This window comes from Gobio gobio (genome assembly GCF_949357685.1).
Source record: "Gobio gobio genome assembly, chromosome: 21".
NCBI classification, from domain to species: Eukaryota; Metazoa; Chordata; class Actinopteri; order Cypriniformes; family Gobionidae; genus Gobio; species Gobio gobio.
In genome coordinates this window covers 22,412,757-22,430,750 of record NC_137117.1, presented here as the reverse complement: position 1 = coordinate 22,430,750, position 17,994 = coordinate 22,412,757, and the positions used below count along the sequence as shown (strand labels likewise).

General features: G+C 38.7%; 2 protein-coding genes across 7 annotated transcripts in view; both read right to left on the bottom strand.

The window, feature by feature from the left end:
• Positions 1-9,238, bottom strand: part of atf7a (activating transcription factor 7a) — a 37,716-nt gene extending 28,478 nt beyond the window's left edge. For both annotated transcript variants that reach the window (XM_079803324.1, XM_079803326.1), the window contains exon 1: positions 9,182-9,238. The gene's annotated coding sequence lies outside the window, so the exon portion shown is untranslated. The remainder of the gene's footprint in view (positions 1-9,181) is intronic.
• A 1,561-nt stretch (positions 9,239-10,799) lies between these two features.
• Positions 10,800-17,994, bottom strand: asb8 (ankyrin repeat and SOCS box containing 8). 5 transcript variants are annotated; one of them, XM_079803329.1, is made up of 4 exons: positions 17,916-17,994; positions 14,444-14,651; positions 14,264-14,368; positions 10,800-12,741 (listed from the first exon to the last, which is right to left on the bottom strand). In XM_079803329.1, exons 2-4 carry the CDS (start codon positions 14,570-14,572, stop codon positions 12,106-12,108), a joined length of 870 nt encoding a protein of 289 aa, XP_079659455.1. In that variant the 5' UTR covers positions 14,573-14,651; positions 17,916-17,994; the 3' UTR covers positions 10,800-12,105. The 5 variants fall into 5 exon arrangements, with proteins under 5 accessions (XP_079659455.1, XP_079659453.1, XP_079659454.1 ...); XM_079803327.1 differs by having other exon boundaries at positions 17,599-17,973; XM_079803328.1 differs by having other exon boundaries at positions 17,693-17,951.

The window sequence follows — 17,994 nt, the reverse complement described above, 5'->3', positions numbered from 1 at the left end:
ACTGTCAAATACACACAAGATTTACATAAACACAGTCGGTTATGTATAAAGGGAAAGTAAAATCGGCGTGTGTCTGTATATTAGATGCGGGCAGGTCTTACATTTTCAGCAGTGCAGCCTAGTGAACATGCTCCCGCTTTAGACTGCTGTCACTTTAAGAGTTTATGCATGGATCCAACACACTGTTACATAACTTGTGTTATCTTTCTAAAAATAGGTTCCAAAATGTTTAACTGAATACTCGCAAAGACGGGTATTTTGTTTTAACCATTTAAGCGCAGGAAGCCACTCATTTTGGTACTTAGCGGCTTGTGCACTCTACTTATTCAGATCATGGGTGCGCACACTTTTGGTCTGAGCGCGAAACCTATGGGAATTAGTAAAATGATGTGCAATACAAGCACTATTTAACCGGTGCGAATGAGAGGAGTGAGTAAGAGGAGGCGGAGTTGTGTCACTTCCCGCCGTCAGAGAGAAGAGAGCGAGAGCTGACGTTATTGCATGTGCCGCTGGCAATAAAACGGATTGGCTCGGAAACTGACTGGCCAGTTACCAATCCGGGCCAATCATGCGGAAAAACGGTCGATTCCGGTCCCTGGCCGGTCGATCACTGCATCTCTACTAGAAATCACAATTTTACATATTAAAAACGTCCATTTTTTCCATGACCATGGGGACTCTTAAAATATTTCAATCTTTGAAATGCGTATTGCAATATTTGCTCAGAAATGGCTTTTAAAAAGTGTTTTGCTTTAATCAGGAAAAAAAAACGATATAGTAAAAATAATCAAGACATGTTTTAAAACAGCTTTTCACTTAATTAACACAATTAATATATTTAATCCTGGGAATCGTACACTTAATGACAGACTTTCCAGTCATTCTGAATACAACAAACTCAGACAGAAACATGCGTCTCTTTGCTAGGAGACGCATGAGAAATGAAAACAATATGTGTTCTAAAATTGTCTGAAAATATTAAACATGTTTGATTTTCTGTCAAATCTGTCAACTCTGACTGCCCAAAATTTGAAGACTGGCTAAGACTTTTGGCAACCAGCGTAGACTCCTCCAGACTGCAAATCGGCAAAAGTTCTTTAGGTCTTTAGTAAACTTATCGGCCAAATAAAGAGCATTAAATCCTAATCTTCACAATGTTGCTTAATTTTAAACTTACTACATCACAAATATACAGTAAATATTCAATACATTGCCCAGCATTTGTTGTGAATCTATTTATGAATGACACACATATACGTTTAGTATCATTATATGCATGCGTCTTATATTTAGTTGTGGTGACCTTTAGCCATCTTGACTGGGATGGTTGAATATGTCATCTGTCTTTACAGCAATCTACACTCTCACTCCTTTAAACCCAACGGTCCACATGTGGAGAGGCTGGGAATTTTGGAAAAAGTAACACGTTCATTAAATTTAAATGGAGGGAAGTTTCATTAAACTTTCAACATGCCCCACCAGCTCAGAATGACGTCTGGTGAGTTACACAACCACCAGCGCAAACAAAAGGTGAAGAATGAACCAAACATCTTCCTTGACTATAACAGCAGGGATTGATGTGGGTGACGCTTGTGTCATCTGTGAAAATTTAAAAAGCCATTAAAAATGGCAGGTCTGCAGCCTGAGTTGCTGCCAATTTATGTAACACTGACGCTGTAAAGGTTACAGCAAACAAAAGCAACTGCTCTTAAGGTGCCAATGGAATAGAATACAAAAACTACATATATATTTTTAAAAACAATTATTACTCGTATGCACATGCTGTTTAGGAGGCATTTACAAAAGATTACTTCATTAGATGAACTTACACTTTGCATAAAAAAACAGACAGACAGAGCACAAAGGAAATGAAATAATTCAGTGGTCTCAAGACTCATTTTTTTAAAATGAAAGGACTATTTTTAACTTCACGTCGTCTTGTGGGAGGATGCTCAAAAAACACTGCTAGATGTGACACACCAGCCAAAGCCAAATGTAAAAATGCTAATGTCCTGAGATAGTTTTCAACACACTGAATAAGGCAACACCACAAAAAAATTAGCAAATTAATTGTGTACAAAAAATTATACATAAAAAACTGTATATTTAAAATGGATGGATGGATGGTTGGGTGGATGTATGGACAGGTGGGTGAGTGGATGGGTGATTGGGTGGGTGGATGGGGTTGGTGGATGGGTGGTGGATGGATGGATGGGTTGGGTTGGTGGATGGGTGGTGGATGGATGGATGGTTGGGTGGGTGGATGGGGTTGGTGGATGGGTGGTGGATGGATGGATGGGTTGGGTGGGTGGATGGATGGATGGATGGATGGGTTGGTGGATGGGTGAGTGGTGGATGGATGGATAGATGGATGGGTGGGTTGGTTGGTGGATGGGTGGTGGATAGATGGATGGATGGATGGGTTGGGTGGGTGGATGGATGGATGGATGGATGGGTTGGTGGATGGGTGAGTGGTGGATGGATGGATAGATGGATGGGTGGGTTGGTTGGTGGATGGGTGGTGGATAGATGGATGGATGGATGGGTTGGTGGTGGATGGATAGATGGATGGGTTGGTGTGTGGTTGGTGGATGGATGGATGGGTTTGTATGTGGTTTGTGGATGGATGTATGGGTTGGTGGATGGGTGGTGGATGGATGGATAGATGGATGGGTTGGGTGGTTGGGTGGGTGGATGGGGTTGGTGGATGGATGGATGGGTTGGGTGGATGGATGGATGGATGGATGGATGGATGGGTTGGTGGATGGGTGAGTGGTGGATGGATGGGTTGGTGGATGGGTGAGTGGTGGATGGATGGATAGATGGATGGGTGGGTTGGTTGGTGGATGGGTGGTGGATAGATGGATGGATGGATGGGTTGGTGGTGGATGGATAGATGGATGGGTTGGTGTGTGGTTGGTGGATGGATGGATGGGTTTGTATGTGGTTTGTGGATGGATGTATGGGTTGGTGGATGGGTGGTGGATGGATGGATGGATGGATGGATGGATAGATGGATGGATGGATGGGTTGGGTGGGTGGATGGATGGATGGATGGTTGGGTGGGTGGATAGATGGATGGATGGGTTGGGTGGGTGGATGGATGGATGGGTTGGGTGGGTGGATGGATGGATGGATGGATGGATGGATGGTTGGGTGGGTGGATGGATGGATGGATGGATGGATGGGTTGGGTGGGTGGATGGATGGATGGATGGATGGATGGATGGTTGGGTGGGTGGATGGATGGATGGATGGATGGATGGTTGGGTGGGTGGATGGATGGATGGGTTGGTGGATGGGTGGTTGGGTGGGTGGATGGGTTGGAGTGTGGTTGGTGGATTGATGTATGGATTATTGGAGGGGTGAATGAATTAGAATATAACTAAACATAAGCACTAATGTCCACATCATTATTTCAATTGTGTTTTTGTTCAAATGTCCCGTGTGGAGGGACGTGCAGTTATAAGCTGAAACAAGCAGCCACTGCCAAGACCCTTGCTCTGTTTTCCATAAAGAAAATAACTGCATCTTGTTTGCCCCTGAAAGGCCCTTCCTATTACGCCCGAGATCAAAGTGGCGTACAAGCTAAGCAGCTTGATTCCTTGCAGACCTCACACGCTCTACAAGTGAGCCAACAGCTTGGTGCCAGAGCTTTCGGTCTGGTTGCAATACACACAGACAGTTTGGTCAGAGAAATGAATGAGAGTGTCTAAATACAAATGAGAACCACCCATTCGTTATACCCTTGGTAAAGTGTCCGCATCTCAGTAAGCCTCGAACTAGGGGAGCACACTCTCTAAAGTTTACCATCACAATAAATCAGACAAACAGAGATCGGCCAACCTGCATCAATGTGTGCTACAACCACTGATCTATTTAAATTACATTTATATAGATCAGTGGCTACAACCCAACTGACCATCCAACACAAAAAATACAGCCAAGATAGATTATTCACAAAGAGTCCACTTCCTGTTATGATTAAGAATATGTTTGCAATATAAAAGCATGGGAAGCATTTAAACATTTGTACTGAATTATTTCCAACAAATTCTAAATAAAACCCTTTATTAAATCAAACAACATTCTCTTAACATTTCAAAGTGTCTGCATTATAACAAAATTGCACCTAAAATGACAGGGGCAGTCGTGGCCTAAATAAATGGCTAAATAAAAATGGCTGCCCACTGCTCCGGGGGTGTGTGTCCATGGTTTGCAATATGTGTGTGTTCACTCCTAAATGTGTGTGCACTAACTTGGATGGGTTAAATGCAGAGGACAACATTTCCAAATATGGGTTACTACCATACAAGGCCTTCACGTCATGTCACAAAAAATGTTGGCAACCGAAAATATTTGGCTGAAATAGCCCAAAAAAATTCAGTTTTAGATAAAATAGTTTTGTTTTGGAGGGCCGAAACCATTGAATGAAACCATTTTTCAATTTCGTCAGCATTTATTTTGTGAACACAATGTGGATAAACAAAAAAAAAGCAGAGTGGGCACGCTTCACAGTGACCAAAAAGGATGCTAAAGTAGCAATCTGTAAAATATGTTTGGCTGAAATATTGATAAAGTTGCAGAAGAACTTATGACTGGTTTAATTTAACCCCCAAGAACACAATGGCATACCAAGCTTATTACCCAACTATCCAAACTTTATTTCTGGTTTTGCTACATTGAAAATGCTGCGGTTTTGGCCATTCTGTCACCTTTTGTTTTGATAGCGATTGCAGAGACAGGACAGAAAATGATAAAGAGGAACTGATACGACCAGACTCAAACCAGAGTCCCCTACATGAGAACCACAGCTCAATGTGTCCCTGCATGCACTAGTGATAGTTGCTAGGCCACGGCTCTGACAACATCCATCTTTGATTAAACAGAACAGCTGGGTTCGTCTATCATCAACTATTTAAACAGGAAGACAGTTGGCAGTACTAGCAGTTCACTGCTTTGGTTGAGTTTTTAAAAATGCAATGCATTCAGGGTTCCCACACCTTTTGACTAATGGATTTCCATGACTTTTGCATTTACATTTATATTTGCATTGAATCATTAAAAGGAAGCTTTTATCCGAAATTACTTACAAATGAGGAGTCATACCAGATCACACAGGAACAACCAACATTATTACCAGTACCATGGATGAGTTTACTCATTATGCATTATTTAAAAACATCATAAAAAAAACGAATCATTTTATAGAGAGTGATTGAATTTATAAGCTGTGAAGTATTTTAGAGCATTTATATTCACTATAGAAATGTCCATTATTTTTCAGGATGTTATTAATTTCAGTGGCTTTTCAAATTCACATTTACCCTCAAAAATCCCTGTGAAATACATGCATTTTTTAACATCTAAGCCTGGTCCCTCAGGATCAATTGGGTCTGACATGGGGACAAGCAGCATCCTGCTGTTAACTTGGATTTCTCCTACTCAGCAGGTGGACGGTGTGGCGAGGTCCGGCTATAATCTGCCTCAGGCGTGCACTGTTTGATGCTGTCTGCTAGGAAACTGACAAAACAAACTGTATTAATAGCTCCAGCTGGAGCCAAGAATGAGGAATCTGGAGAGTGAGCTGCCAGAGAGTAAGGGAGACCCCGCAAAAAGGGAGCGACAGAAAAGGGGGGCAGGGAGCAGAGAATGGAACGAGCGGTTTTGGAGGGTGTTCGGTAACTCGCAGGTAAAGGCCAAGGGTGCTGCGGATAGTGTCGGGGATAAGAGGTGCGGGGTGTGCGTTTTATGGCCGATTTGGATTTATGTAACCTTGTGAACCTGAGCTTTGTAAAATGGAACAAATGAAACTTTAGATCCATGTCTGCATGACTGCAGTGTGCCCAGCGCTAAATCCATGGTGAGGAAATACACAATGTAGCCCAATGCAATCCCCAGGGCCTGTATTCTGGTAGGAACAATGTAGACCCCTCCAAAGTCCCCCTCCGTAAAAGCGATAATTCTCTTCAGATCAGTTTATACTGCTGCTACAACAATGTTGGACATGCTACAAGTCAACACAAGTCAACACAAGCCAAACGTTTTTCTTCATTCCTGCATTTAGTTGAAATATATCAAATATCCACGATATATTGCAATTATTTTGCTGGCGATATAGTATTACGCAACACTGATGTAATTCAAATTGAATTGTAAATATTGCTGTTAATTAATGTATAGTTGTGTAATATGGTGCGGTGCATACACTACCGTTCAAAGGTTTGGGGTCAGTACGATTTGTTTAAAAGAAATTAATACTTTAGTAGAGCATGGATGCATTATATTGATTAAAAGTGACAGTAAAGACATTTATGTTACAAAAGATTTCCATTTCAAATAAATCCTGTTATTTTTAACTTTCTAGTCATCAAAGAATCCTGAATGTTTTTTTAACAGTTTCTAGAAAAACATTAAGCAGCACAACCATCGATAACCATCAACATTGATAATAAGAGGAAATAAAATCAGCATTTTTTAAGGATCATGTGACTGAAGAATGCTGAAAACTCAGCTTTGCTATCGCAGGAATAAATTACATTTTAAAATATATTCAAATAGAAAAGTTATTTATCTTGTAATAATATTTCACAGTACTGTTTTACTGTATTTTGATATTGTCATAAGATTCTTTCAAAAAAAAAAATTAAAATCTTACTGACCCTAAACTTTTGAACGGCAGTGTATATAAATGAAAATAAATCAATGTTGTGTTACTTTAGTGCAAAAAAAATTTCATAACTAGATTGTTTTTAGAACTTTTTACCATATTTTACTTCTTGCATTAAACTACCATGTATCATCAAGAAAGATGATGGTTCCTATGATATGACTCCAAAACACAGTCAAAACCCATCAAGATTATAAAAGCCTGGGAAAAAATATCAAGCTATATAGCTGTATGGCAATGTTCTGAAAGAGCTGCTAATTATATTATAATGGACATACCAAATCAATTTTGGCATATTTTACTGGTTCTCTAAACATTACAGCAACACGATGGCATGTGAATATCATATTTTAATGATCCCAAAATCACAGCAATCCATCAAGCCTGATGTGTTTGGCAAAATGGACGAAAACATTTTCCAGCAGCCACCCACATTGTCCATTCATTACTTCTACAATGGAGTATCTCCCTCAATCTTTGAGAGCTCTCTCACAGTAATTCTTCTTAGACACACCTCTTAGAGCAGACCAAATATTACATAACTTTAGAAGAGCACGGATGCCCAGAATCAACTCAAGTACGGCTGGCAGTCTACCCTTATTGTCTGTTTTATTTGAACAGTCTGTTATTTGGTCTGCTGGAAATTTGAAACAGTGTTATTTGGTCACCTCAATTACTCTATTGATGCATCCGGACAAACGTGCTGTCAATAATACTATTCTATATACAACTGTTGTTGCCAGGACAACTTACATAATCAAAACATAAACCTTCAATCGCAGTTCACTGACGTTTAATCGCAGAGCATGGTTTAACAAGTAAGAAACAGAGCCGATTTCATCATGTGAAAGACGTCAAACTGGCATATGCAGTTCCTTCCTGTAAAACGTCTTCACATTGTGTCTTCACCACCATGATGCCTTATAGCAGAGGCGAAAGCAACAAGCAAGGCTCCGAGCTCTCATTAATCAAGTCGCTGTGAAGCAATTATTGTAACAGCTGCAAAAATGCTCACTAGTGCACAAGCAAATATGTCTACTGAGAGGATGATGTATTATATGGAGACATACAGTCATTCCAAAGAGTAACATTATTGGAATTCAGCAAGTGCCATGTGAAGATGACCTATATCTACAATTACAGGTCCTCAGACGTACAGATGGTGTTTACAGGCACTAAGATGGGACATTGACACGCTCAGAAGAAATCAAGTTGATTGTTATCAGCTGTTTTGGGGGGCATCTCTACACACTATATGCATTATGTGCAAAGATGTGAAATGCTCGCATTATCTTTGTTTTATTTGAATGATCTTGGCCAAATACCCACAACACTTGGGATAACAAACTAATCAACAGCATGTGCTTGTTTTGTAGAACATATTTATATAGCAAACAAACAAACAAACCATAAACAAGTATTGTTTGTTTAAATGGCAAGCGAATATTGTGATTTAGGAATCCTGACATTTGTGTGGGGTTGACCTCTTATATTTACTCATGACAAAAAACATCTATCTAATCATATAGTAATTACAGAAAAGCATGTACTAAACCTTTCAGCAAAAATGTTTAGTTGAAAATTTGAGAAGCAGCAATACTCATACATCTCTGAAATGTACCCTACTTTAAATCATGATTGCTTCTGCATGTAACTAAAATAGAACTGTTTAAGGAAATGTACTTATGGCAACTAAAAACAAAACGGCCGTTTGCGAGGTTTTGGTTTAAATATAATTTTCTGACACTTTAATGTGCAATTTCTACCTTTAATGTTGGATTACTGCATTACACCAAAAAATAACGTTCGTTTCTAGTGCCATCGCCGAGAATAAACGTAGCTAAATATTTAGCAAACCTATGCTAACTTGATGTCTTGCGAACATGCCAACTTTAAAGCCAACCTTTTCCCGTATGTGCCCGCCCTAACGTAGTTCTGATTGGTCACGTGCGCGTCAATCAAAAATATCTAATTGCTGTTTGGCTACAACAAACGTCAATCAAGATTATTAGTTGCGTCTCATTGGCGGACGGAAATCCCACTCAAAAAATGGAATTCACGGACTTACAGCGTCTACAGGCCGCTTATTCCCCCCCCACCCCCCCCCCCCCGCTAGAAACAAAAGTATGCAAAGAGTACTTTGAACAACCAAAATAACTGTGGTATCTAACGTGTCATATTATACAAGCAAAAAAACTTATACTGACACACTTTTTTTTTTAAACTTCAACTCTGTAGTATAAAGTAGTAATAAATGACGGCTAGGGGCACTTTTCTATTCCTAAGATTTCCTGCCCTCGCTTGTCAAGAGCCCTGAACGAGCTGCAGTGTACGCGCAGACTTCGGTGGAAGACCACTGCCAATCTGACAGCCGCACAGTCGCCTCGTAAAAGTTACTCTGGATCACAGACAACCCTTTTTTACGAATATAAATAACGCTTGGACATTGTTTCAAATCCAGACAATCATCGATTCCACATTTTTGACAGAATAAGAATGTTTACAAACTTACCACAGCGCCCCTCTATCCCACTCTCTCTCTCTCTCTCTCTCTCCTCTCTTGGAATCTGACACGCCCCTCCCCGTGAAGTATCGCGAGATTTTGGCGTCACACAACCTTAGTCCTTCACCTGCTTTCTTTTACTGTCTATGTTCACCTGGGGTGTTTACGATCCGTTCTTCAAAGCATTATGTAAAACGTTTGTATCTTCTGAAATGTTAAATGTGTGTGTGTGTGTGTGTGTGTGTGTGTGTGTGTGTGTGTGTGTGTGTGTGTGTGTGTGTGTGTGTGTGTGTGTGTGTGTGTGTGTGTGTGTGTGTGTGTGTGTGTGTGTGTGTGTGTGTGTGTGTGTGTGTGTGTGTGTGTGTGTGTGTGTGTGTGTGTGTGTGTGTGTAATTCCGTATGATGATACAGACATGATAAATTATAATAAAGATTTCTAGCTGATATATTCTCTGACTGTAATAATAATGGTAAAGATTTTGACAAGAACTTTGGATGTTAATATGAATGTGAATGTTCTAACTTTAAAATAGAATTTTAACTTGTTAATAACTAAAATAAATGTCTAGAATGTATTGTTCCCATCTGTATTTCGTAGGATACGTTTTTTTTAATGCAAGTTCATTTGCTAGATTTATTCCAGGTCGTTACATAATAAACATAAAAAATCTTTGTATGGTACTATTATTATTTTTTTAAATATTAATAATATAATATTAAACATTAAAGTCGAATACAATTTAAATTATATAAAATGTATTAATAGTTTAAAAAATAAAAACAAAATAAAGATGTAAACTGAAAATCAGCAACTATTTATATTGAAGAACATACAGTTGAAACTTCTGGAATCACAGAATGTATCATCAATTATTGTAATATAATTCATTGGTTTCTGTTAATAAAAAGGTTTAGAAAACATCTAAAAAAATATAAAGTAATTTTCACATTACTATTCTGAAATGGATTGTTGTTGTTTTTTAATTATTCATACCCTAAGATTATGAACAATATGATGTTTTCCAATCTCGGCTTGTCTCTCTTCACAATTGTTCAGTGATTCAATCCTCTGCTCTTGATTAACTATGTAAGCAATGATGAAGATGAAAACCGTGATGTAAACTGAAGGTGAGGGCTTTGAAAGTACAGGAAGGTTAGTTGCAGAGGGCCTTTATTCAGTCCTACTGTAGTTTCCTTCCTGTCGATTTACATTCTCGTAAAGAGGACATCCTGTGCTTGGACAGGATTTTAAATAAAGCATGATGGAAAACACAAACAGTGTTTGCTGAAGTAAGGAATCAAAACGATAAGTATACGCAATAAAAGTATGCTCTTTTCTCATTATTCAATTTCCTATTCAGAAAACAGAACCATGGCTTCACGAAGAGTGTTTTTTAAATCTTAGTACCATACAGCAAATGTAAAAAAAAAAAAAAAACAATCATATGTACAATGTTTACTTTTTGCAGTTAATACAATTAATGTAAAATAGTCTTAATAGATAAAGGCTGGTTGTTTAGCTACTGTAAGTAGGGTAAATATAGGTAATTATAAAAATTAGATTTTTCCTGACTCACAGTATGTGACAGTATTTTTCTATGTAAAATTATTTTACAAACAAGGCAAATGACAAAATTTTGTAGCTTTATTAGCTGATTGTTTTGTGTCATGTGGTATTCCAGCGCCCCCTACTGGTAAAAAAATAAAACACACATAGCTCATATAAGGTCTCATGACATTGACAAAGCACGTTCACGGTTCACTTGATTTGGGGAAATAACTGCAGTAAAACGCTTGAACAATGCATGAAGTCTTTTACTGGTTAGTCTGCATGCATAAAACTAGATGTAAGCACTACATACTTCTTAATCAAGCAATGTAACAACAGAGAAATGAAAACAGAGCTGCAAAAAATCTATTGGGGTTCACAAAATGTGACAAGTGTTGACATCAATGAATTTAAGACATCCCATTCACAGTCTGCCGACATTTGGAATGATCATGCTAACGTGACACTGTGAGGCTGAAAGAAAATGAACATTCCCAATATAGACAGAAGATTCTAGTTAAGGTTCGTAGTGTTTCTGTTTGCATCTCAAACGTAAAAGCACAGCTCATTTTCTGCAATCATCAGCACCACAAAAAAAAAGAACACTCGAAATCAGGCAGTAAAGGTAGTTTTCATGAGAAATATGCATCATGAGAGTAGGAAAGTGATAGAGGGACAGAAATAGACACTGGTTTGAAATCCAATAAAGTGTTCTTATATTGCCCTGCTCCAAAATGCCACAGATTAGTAAACAAATGTAAAACAAGGTTGTTTTGTGGCAAATTTACTACATCTTTTCCAACTTATTTTCAATGACTGGGAAACCTAATAAAATGATTTAACAAAAACGTTAATATTTATTTGTCTTTAAAAACTTTATCTAGAGGGATTCAGTTATTACCTTTAAAAACCATCAAATATTACTGCATTAAAAAACTTAAAGTAGAAGTTCGAAACACAAAAATGTAATATATGATTATAACTTATAAGTGCTGTTAAATTGTTATTTTGTTTCCACTGGATTTACTGGTAAACAATATTTTTTTTAATTATTTTCTTGTCTTTGCATTTAGAATATTTCACATATCACACATCTGCTTCTATTTTAACATTATGGGTTCATAAATGCATTATCGACACCTCTCTCTTTTACCAGACCACTATTTCTGTGCACCAAAGTACATTATCGTACTGCAACCCAAGTCTGAATTAGCTTGATGACATTATAGCAACAAAAAAAGGGAACTTCCTCTCATATTCACTCACTGTATATGAATATACAGGCTTCAGGTTGCAGTCTGATTACAATCACATGTTCACATGTTCACATAGACAGAAGACATCTACCTCCTCCACGACCTGACATTAAGGACAGTCTTCTCGCTCAGTCTCTGAGGAGCACATATTCTTTCACTGACTCTGGAAGCGGTAGCTGTTTCACCGCAGACGGGAGGTACTGCACTCCCAGGCTATTACGAACGGCGCAGCGTGCCAAGGCTCGCAACGAGGGGGGCTGGGCTACCAGGTTAGTGAGTCGAGCCAGTAGCTGAGGATCTTTACTGAGCTCGCGTGGTAAGGAGCCGTCGGCCCTGCGGATCTCGAACCTCCCCGCGGCACGGCAAAGCAGCTCCAGGCACTCTTCCTCCTGTTCTGTGCCCAGGCCCCGAGCCAGCAGCGCCACCAGCCGCGAGATGGGCGTCTGGCCCTTTAGGTTGGTGACGTGGACTTGAGCGCCGTACTCGAGCAGCACACGTACACTCTCTAGGTTGCCCTTCATGGCCGCCCAACTGAGGGGCGTGTCGTTATTGTAATCGCGGACATTCGGACTCGCGCCGCTCTCCAACAGGGCCCGTACGCACTCTGGGTTATCTTTGAAGGCGGCCCAGTGCAGTGGGGTATCCTTGTTGCCATCCAGTGCGTTTGGCTGGGCCCCGTATTCTAGAAGCAGCTCCACACAACCCTCGTCCTTCTCCGCTGCATAATGCAGGGCGGTGCGGTTGTAACCATCCAAGGCATTTACCTATGTGAGAGAATGAGATGGTAAAAATCACCTACAATGTGCTTGCTTTTAATTTTAAATATGCCGACAATCAACAACCTGATCTACTCTATGTGAAGGAGATGTGTTGCACTGCGTGAGGCAAATGGTGGTCACACCAGATATTTACTTTTTTTTGGACCCCCCCAAATACAGTAAAACTGCACATTTTAGAGTGGCCTTTTATTGTGGCCAGCCTAAGGCACACATGTGCAATAATCATGCTGTCTAATCAGATATGCCACACATGTGGACTATCTTGGCAAAGGAGAAGTGCTCACTAACACAGATTTGTGAACAATACTTGAGAGAAATAGGCCTTTTGTGTACTTAGAAAAAGTCAGCTCATGAAAAATGGGGGCAAAAGTGTCAAATCGATTAATTGCTATTAAATCGCATCTAACAGAAAAGTTTGTTAATTTATTTTATGCGTGTGTGTGTGTGTTATATCTGTATATACACACACTCACTTACAAACTTTTATGATAGATGCGATTAATCGATTTGACAGCACTAATTTACATTCTAAAAATGTCAAGTGGTAAACATATGAGAACATTTTAGGGTGCTTTCACACCTGCCTCATTTAGTTCGGCTGAATTGTACAAGAGTTCGTTTTCCCCTTTGGTGCGGTTCGTTTGGTCAGGTGTGAAAGCAGCAATCGCACTCGGGTACGCACCAAAAGCGGACCAAACAAGCGTACCGAGACCTCCTTGAAGAGGTGGTCTCTGTACGCTTTCAAACTAACTCTGGAGCGGTTCGTTTGCGGTGAGAACATGATCCGACCTCGAACAGACCAAACTGCAAAAAGTACTGATCATTTTTGGACTAAACCAGCTGCCGTAATCAGCTGCGCTGTGCATTATGGGATGAGGAAGTGTTTGTTGACAGTTTGCACTTTAGCATGGCAGATCGCGGACAAACTTGGAGTAGTGAGGAGGTGCGGAGCCTCATAGAAATTTGGTCTGATGACCATATTAGGTCCCAACTTTCGAAAACTCACAGTTTGCAGTGCATTAGAACGTTGTTTTCAAGCCGCAACTGCGCTTCATTATAGAAATGTATTGTTTGTATATTGTGGTGTATACAAACAATGTAATAGATTATGACCAGGGACAAAACCAGCCCGCGCAGTCACAGTTTAGGAAATACGCCATGGCAAATGAGTGATGTGGATGTTGTCATGTGACTGCATTTTGGTTCTTTTCAACTGGACCAAAGCCATCAGTGTGGTGTGAAAAGGAACCAAAAAAGCTGAAAAATGCAACAATGTATAATTGTTTGCCCTTGGTTCGGACCAAATGAACCGAACTAGAGATGTGAAAGCACCCTTAAACTAGATTTTAAAAGACCTTTCCAATTCTGTATTGTATAATTGCTTACTTGTCACTGACCCATTAACAAGTTCTTCGTCACTAGAAGCACCAAAATTGCACGCTTCCCTTTTAAATAGTCAAAACGCTGAATTTTGGGAAATCACTGGTTTCTAAGCTCTATGATGTACCTCTGCGCCTTTCTCCAGCAAAAGCTCCACACAATCAGCATCAGCCACCATACAGGCACAGTGCAGCGGCTTCAGCGTGCCATGCATCCTGTTCACATCTGCTCCCTGTGAGAGGAGCACATTTTCATTCAGAATGCAATACACAAAACAGCTTTCTAAAGCTTTGGTAACAGAACTTACCCTGCGTATAAGGTCTTCCACATTATCATGTGGGAAGGATCGAATGGCTGCTATGGTTCGGATTAGTCTTTCCGACAATGAGTATTTGCTCTGAATACTCTGCATGATGTACCACATAGTAGAGCTCATGTGGAACTAAAGGACATTTCACCCAGACTGGGTGACGCCACACCGAGATGAGATGGCTGTGAAAGTGAGAAAAATTATCCTAGAAAAAACAACACGATTAACAACATTAAAAAGAGAATGATGTTGACAGAACAAGTAATATCGTTACATTAGGAATAATTCATTCTCTTTAATACCAAATTAGTATTTAGTACTACTGATTGTCAATGAACGTGTTTTTACTGCCACTTATACAATTTATGTAATGATATTTAATGATGATAATAATAATAATAATAATCGGACAAATCTCAAAATATATAGATAAATGTCAATAAAAATTATAAATATTAAATCAGATGATTAACATTTTCATTATTATTAACTAGTGCTGGGGAAAAATTAATCGTGATTAATCTCATTCAAAATAAAAGTTTGTGTTTACATAATATGTGTGTACTGTGTATAATTATGTAGTATATCTAAATACACACACATGCATGTATATACAGGGAGTGCAGAATTATTAGGCACGTTGATTTTCTGATCATATTTTTTTTCCAGGCACATTTGACCAATTCCAAACCACAGTAATCCTAATAACTACTATTGATTTAGTATTTAATAATGTATAAGTGATATATAATTGTTCATGAAGGCTGGAAATGAAAATCACCTTATATTCAGGTGTGCAGAATTATTAGGCATGTTTTCTTTTACAGATAAATTGAGCCAAAAAAGAGATTTAACTCAGACTGAAAAGTCAAAAAGTATTAAATGCCCATGAGAAGGATGCAATACTAATGCAATACTAGACATTGCAGTTAAGGCATGACCATTGGACAGTGAAATGCTCGTTGGGTCAGCAGGATCTGACAAAAACAGGTGGTGAAGAAAAGACACCTATTAACCGCAAAAGAATTAAGAATTAAGGTGAAGAATTAAGGGTGAAACCATCAGGAACCCTTTAGTCTCCAGCGCCACCATTTTCCAGAGCTGCAACCTACCTGGAGTCTCCAGAAGTGCAAGGTGTCAGGATCTCAGAGACTTCAGTTAGGTAAAGAATCCTAAAAAATGACTAGATAAGAATCATAAGCTGAAGTGTTGTAAAATACATGAAGACTGCTTTTTTATAGGCTTTATAGGTTTTATAGGTTGAGAATGACTCTTGAAGGACCAGCACCACATCCTCTAGCACCACTGTTTGAAGAATTCATCTTCCAGAATCTGGCAGTACGTTTTGGGAGTTCATTTTAGTCCATCCTGAAGTCCGTTTTGCAGAGATGGACTAAAAATGAACTCCCAAAACGTACTGCCAGATTCTGGAAGATGAATTCTTCAAACAGTGGTACTAGAGGATGTGGTGCTGGTCCTTCAAGAGTCACTCTCAACCTATCTGTCCATAAAGCCTATAAAAAAACATTCTTCATGTATTTTACAACACTTCAGCTTGTGATTCTTATCTAGTGGGGGTCATTTTTTAGGATTCTTTACCTAACTGAAGTCTCTGAGATCCTGACACCTTGCACTTCTGGAGACTCCAGGTAGGTTGCAGCTTTGGAAAATGGTGGCGCTGGAGACTAAAGGGTTCCTGATGGTTTCACCCTTAATTCTTCACCTTAATTCTTCATTCTTTTGCAGTTAACAGGTGTCTTTTCTTCACCACCTGTTTTTGTCAGATCCTGCTGACCCAACGAGCATTTCACTGTCCAATGGTCATGCCTTAACTGCAATGTCTAGTATTGCATTAGTATTGCATCCTTCTCATGGGCATTTAATACTTTTTGACTTTTCAGTCTGAGTTAAATCTCTTTTTTGGCTCAATTTATCTGTAAAAGAAAACATGCCTAATAATTCTGCACACCTGAATATAAGGTGATTTTCATTTCCAGCCTTCATGAACAATTATATATCACTTATACATTATTAAATACTAAATCAATAGTAGTTATTAGGATTACTGTGGTTTGGAATTGGTCAAATGTGCCTGGAAAAAAAATATGATCAGAAAATCAACGTGCCTAATAATTCTGCACTCCCTGTATTTAAGAAATATTTGCTGTATATATAATTTATCTTAATATATAAAAATGTTCTTAAATATATACATGCACGTGTGTTTATACATAATAATTATACACAGAAGTACACAGACATATATTATGTAAACACAAACTTTTATTTTGAATGCGATTAATCCCGATTAATTTTTCCACCGCACTATTATTAACTTATTTATCAAAATAAATAGATGTCAAATTAATATTAATGAAATAATAAATAAATTATGTTTGTTTTCAAAATAGTACATTGTTTTTATATTTGCCTGTAATTTAAAGTAAAAAAGTACATTAATTGTATCCATTTTACATAATTGTAGGCCACCCATTTTTTTATTGTTTCATCATGTATAGATTGTTGCTTTTATTTATTCCAATTTTCACTCCTTAAATTTCAAAAATCTATTCATTTATTAAATTCTATGTTTCATATGACATAAGGGTAAAAAACTGCATCTCTTCGAAACATTTTAATAATTTTTAATTTAGTCAAATCTCGGTCCTCCGTCTAGGTCTAGGCAATACTCTGGTGGGTTAAATGAAGCATCAGCCATGAAAACCATTGACAAATTGCTTATAGCCATAATAAAATTCTGCGTGTAGCAGGTGCCTGACACACTCTATCCTGTCTTATAAATGTTAATCAAGATATTCATACAGCTGGTTATGCAGATAAATAAGGCAAACGGGTTGCGTGCTGTTCGTCGCGTCTTGTTGTCATGCTGTCAACAAAAGGTCGCCTGACAGATCATTCTGCTAGCAAAAACACACAAGCTTTGACAAGCAAATAAAGTCTAAAACATGGCAGCTTAATAGTGCTAGTAAACAAAGATATCTGGTTGCATATAAATTAAATGTTTTTTTAAAAAAGACAGTGTTGTGTTCATGTTTATTATTCCTTTCTGTACGTTTCCTAACCGGAGTGAACTAACGTTAGCCGTTTGTAGCTAGTTTCGATAAACGGGACGTAAAATAAAACGTTCTTACCTCTGGATCTTCTTAGGAGTGAGTGCACGAAAAAAAAAAGCAAACCGTAAAGTATATAATCGAAGACGATTAGATATTAAAACAGTAACGTTACCTGCACGAAGTGAAAACAGCTGCAAGTTTGTAGCTAATCTGCCAGTGTGTCCGCTCAACACAAACACAGTGACGTCACGAGAGGAAGTGATAAACAATTTTTAAACGCCATTTATCCGTTTGTTTTTTATTGGCGAAACACATTTGTATCGTGGAAATGTAGCTAGAAATACGGTTAAAATGAGTTGTGCGCGTTTGTATGCGAGAGGTCATTCTTCACATACCGTACTGCTCGGGCCAAATATAGACACGACTGGCCCTGTGCTGAGGGGGCTCCTGGGTGAATGTCACTTTATGTCACTC

Bases quoted from the DNA above. Each gene is read 5' to 3' on its own strand.
- asb8 (XM_079803329.1), bottom strand. From the start codon at position 14,572: ATGAGCTCTACTATGTGGTACATCATGCAGAGTATTCAGAGCAAATAC. The intron at 14,369-14,443 runs GTAAGTTCTGTT...CTCCTCTCACAG, and splicing joins TGGAAGACCTTATACGCAGG to GGAGCAGATGTGAACAGGAT. The intron at 12,742-14,263 runs GTACATCATAGA...TCTCTCACATAG, and splicing joins TGCTGGAGAAAGGCGCAGAG to GTAAATGCCTTGGATGGTTA.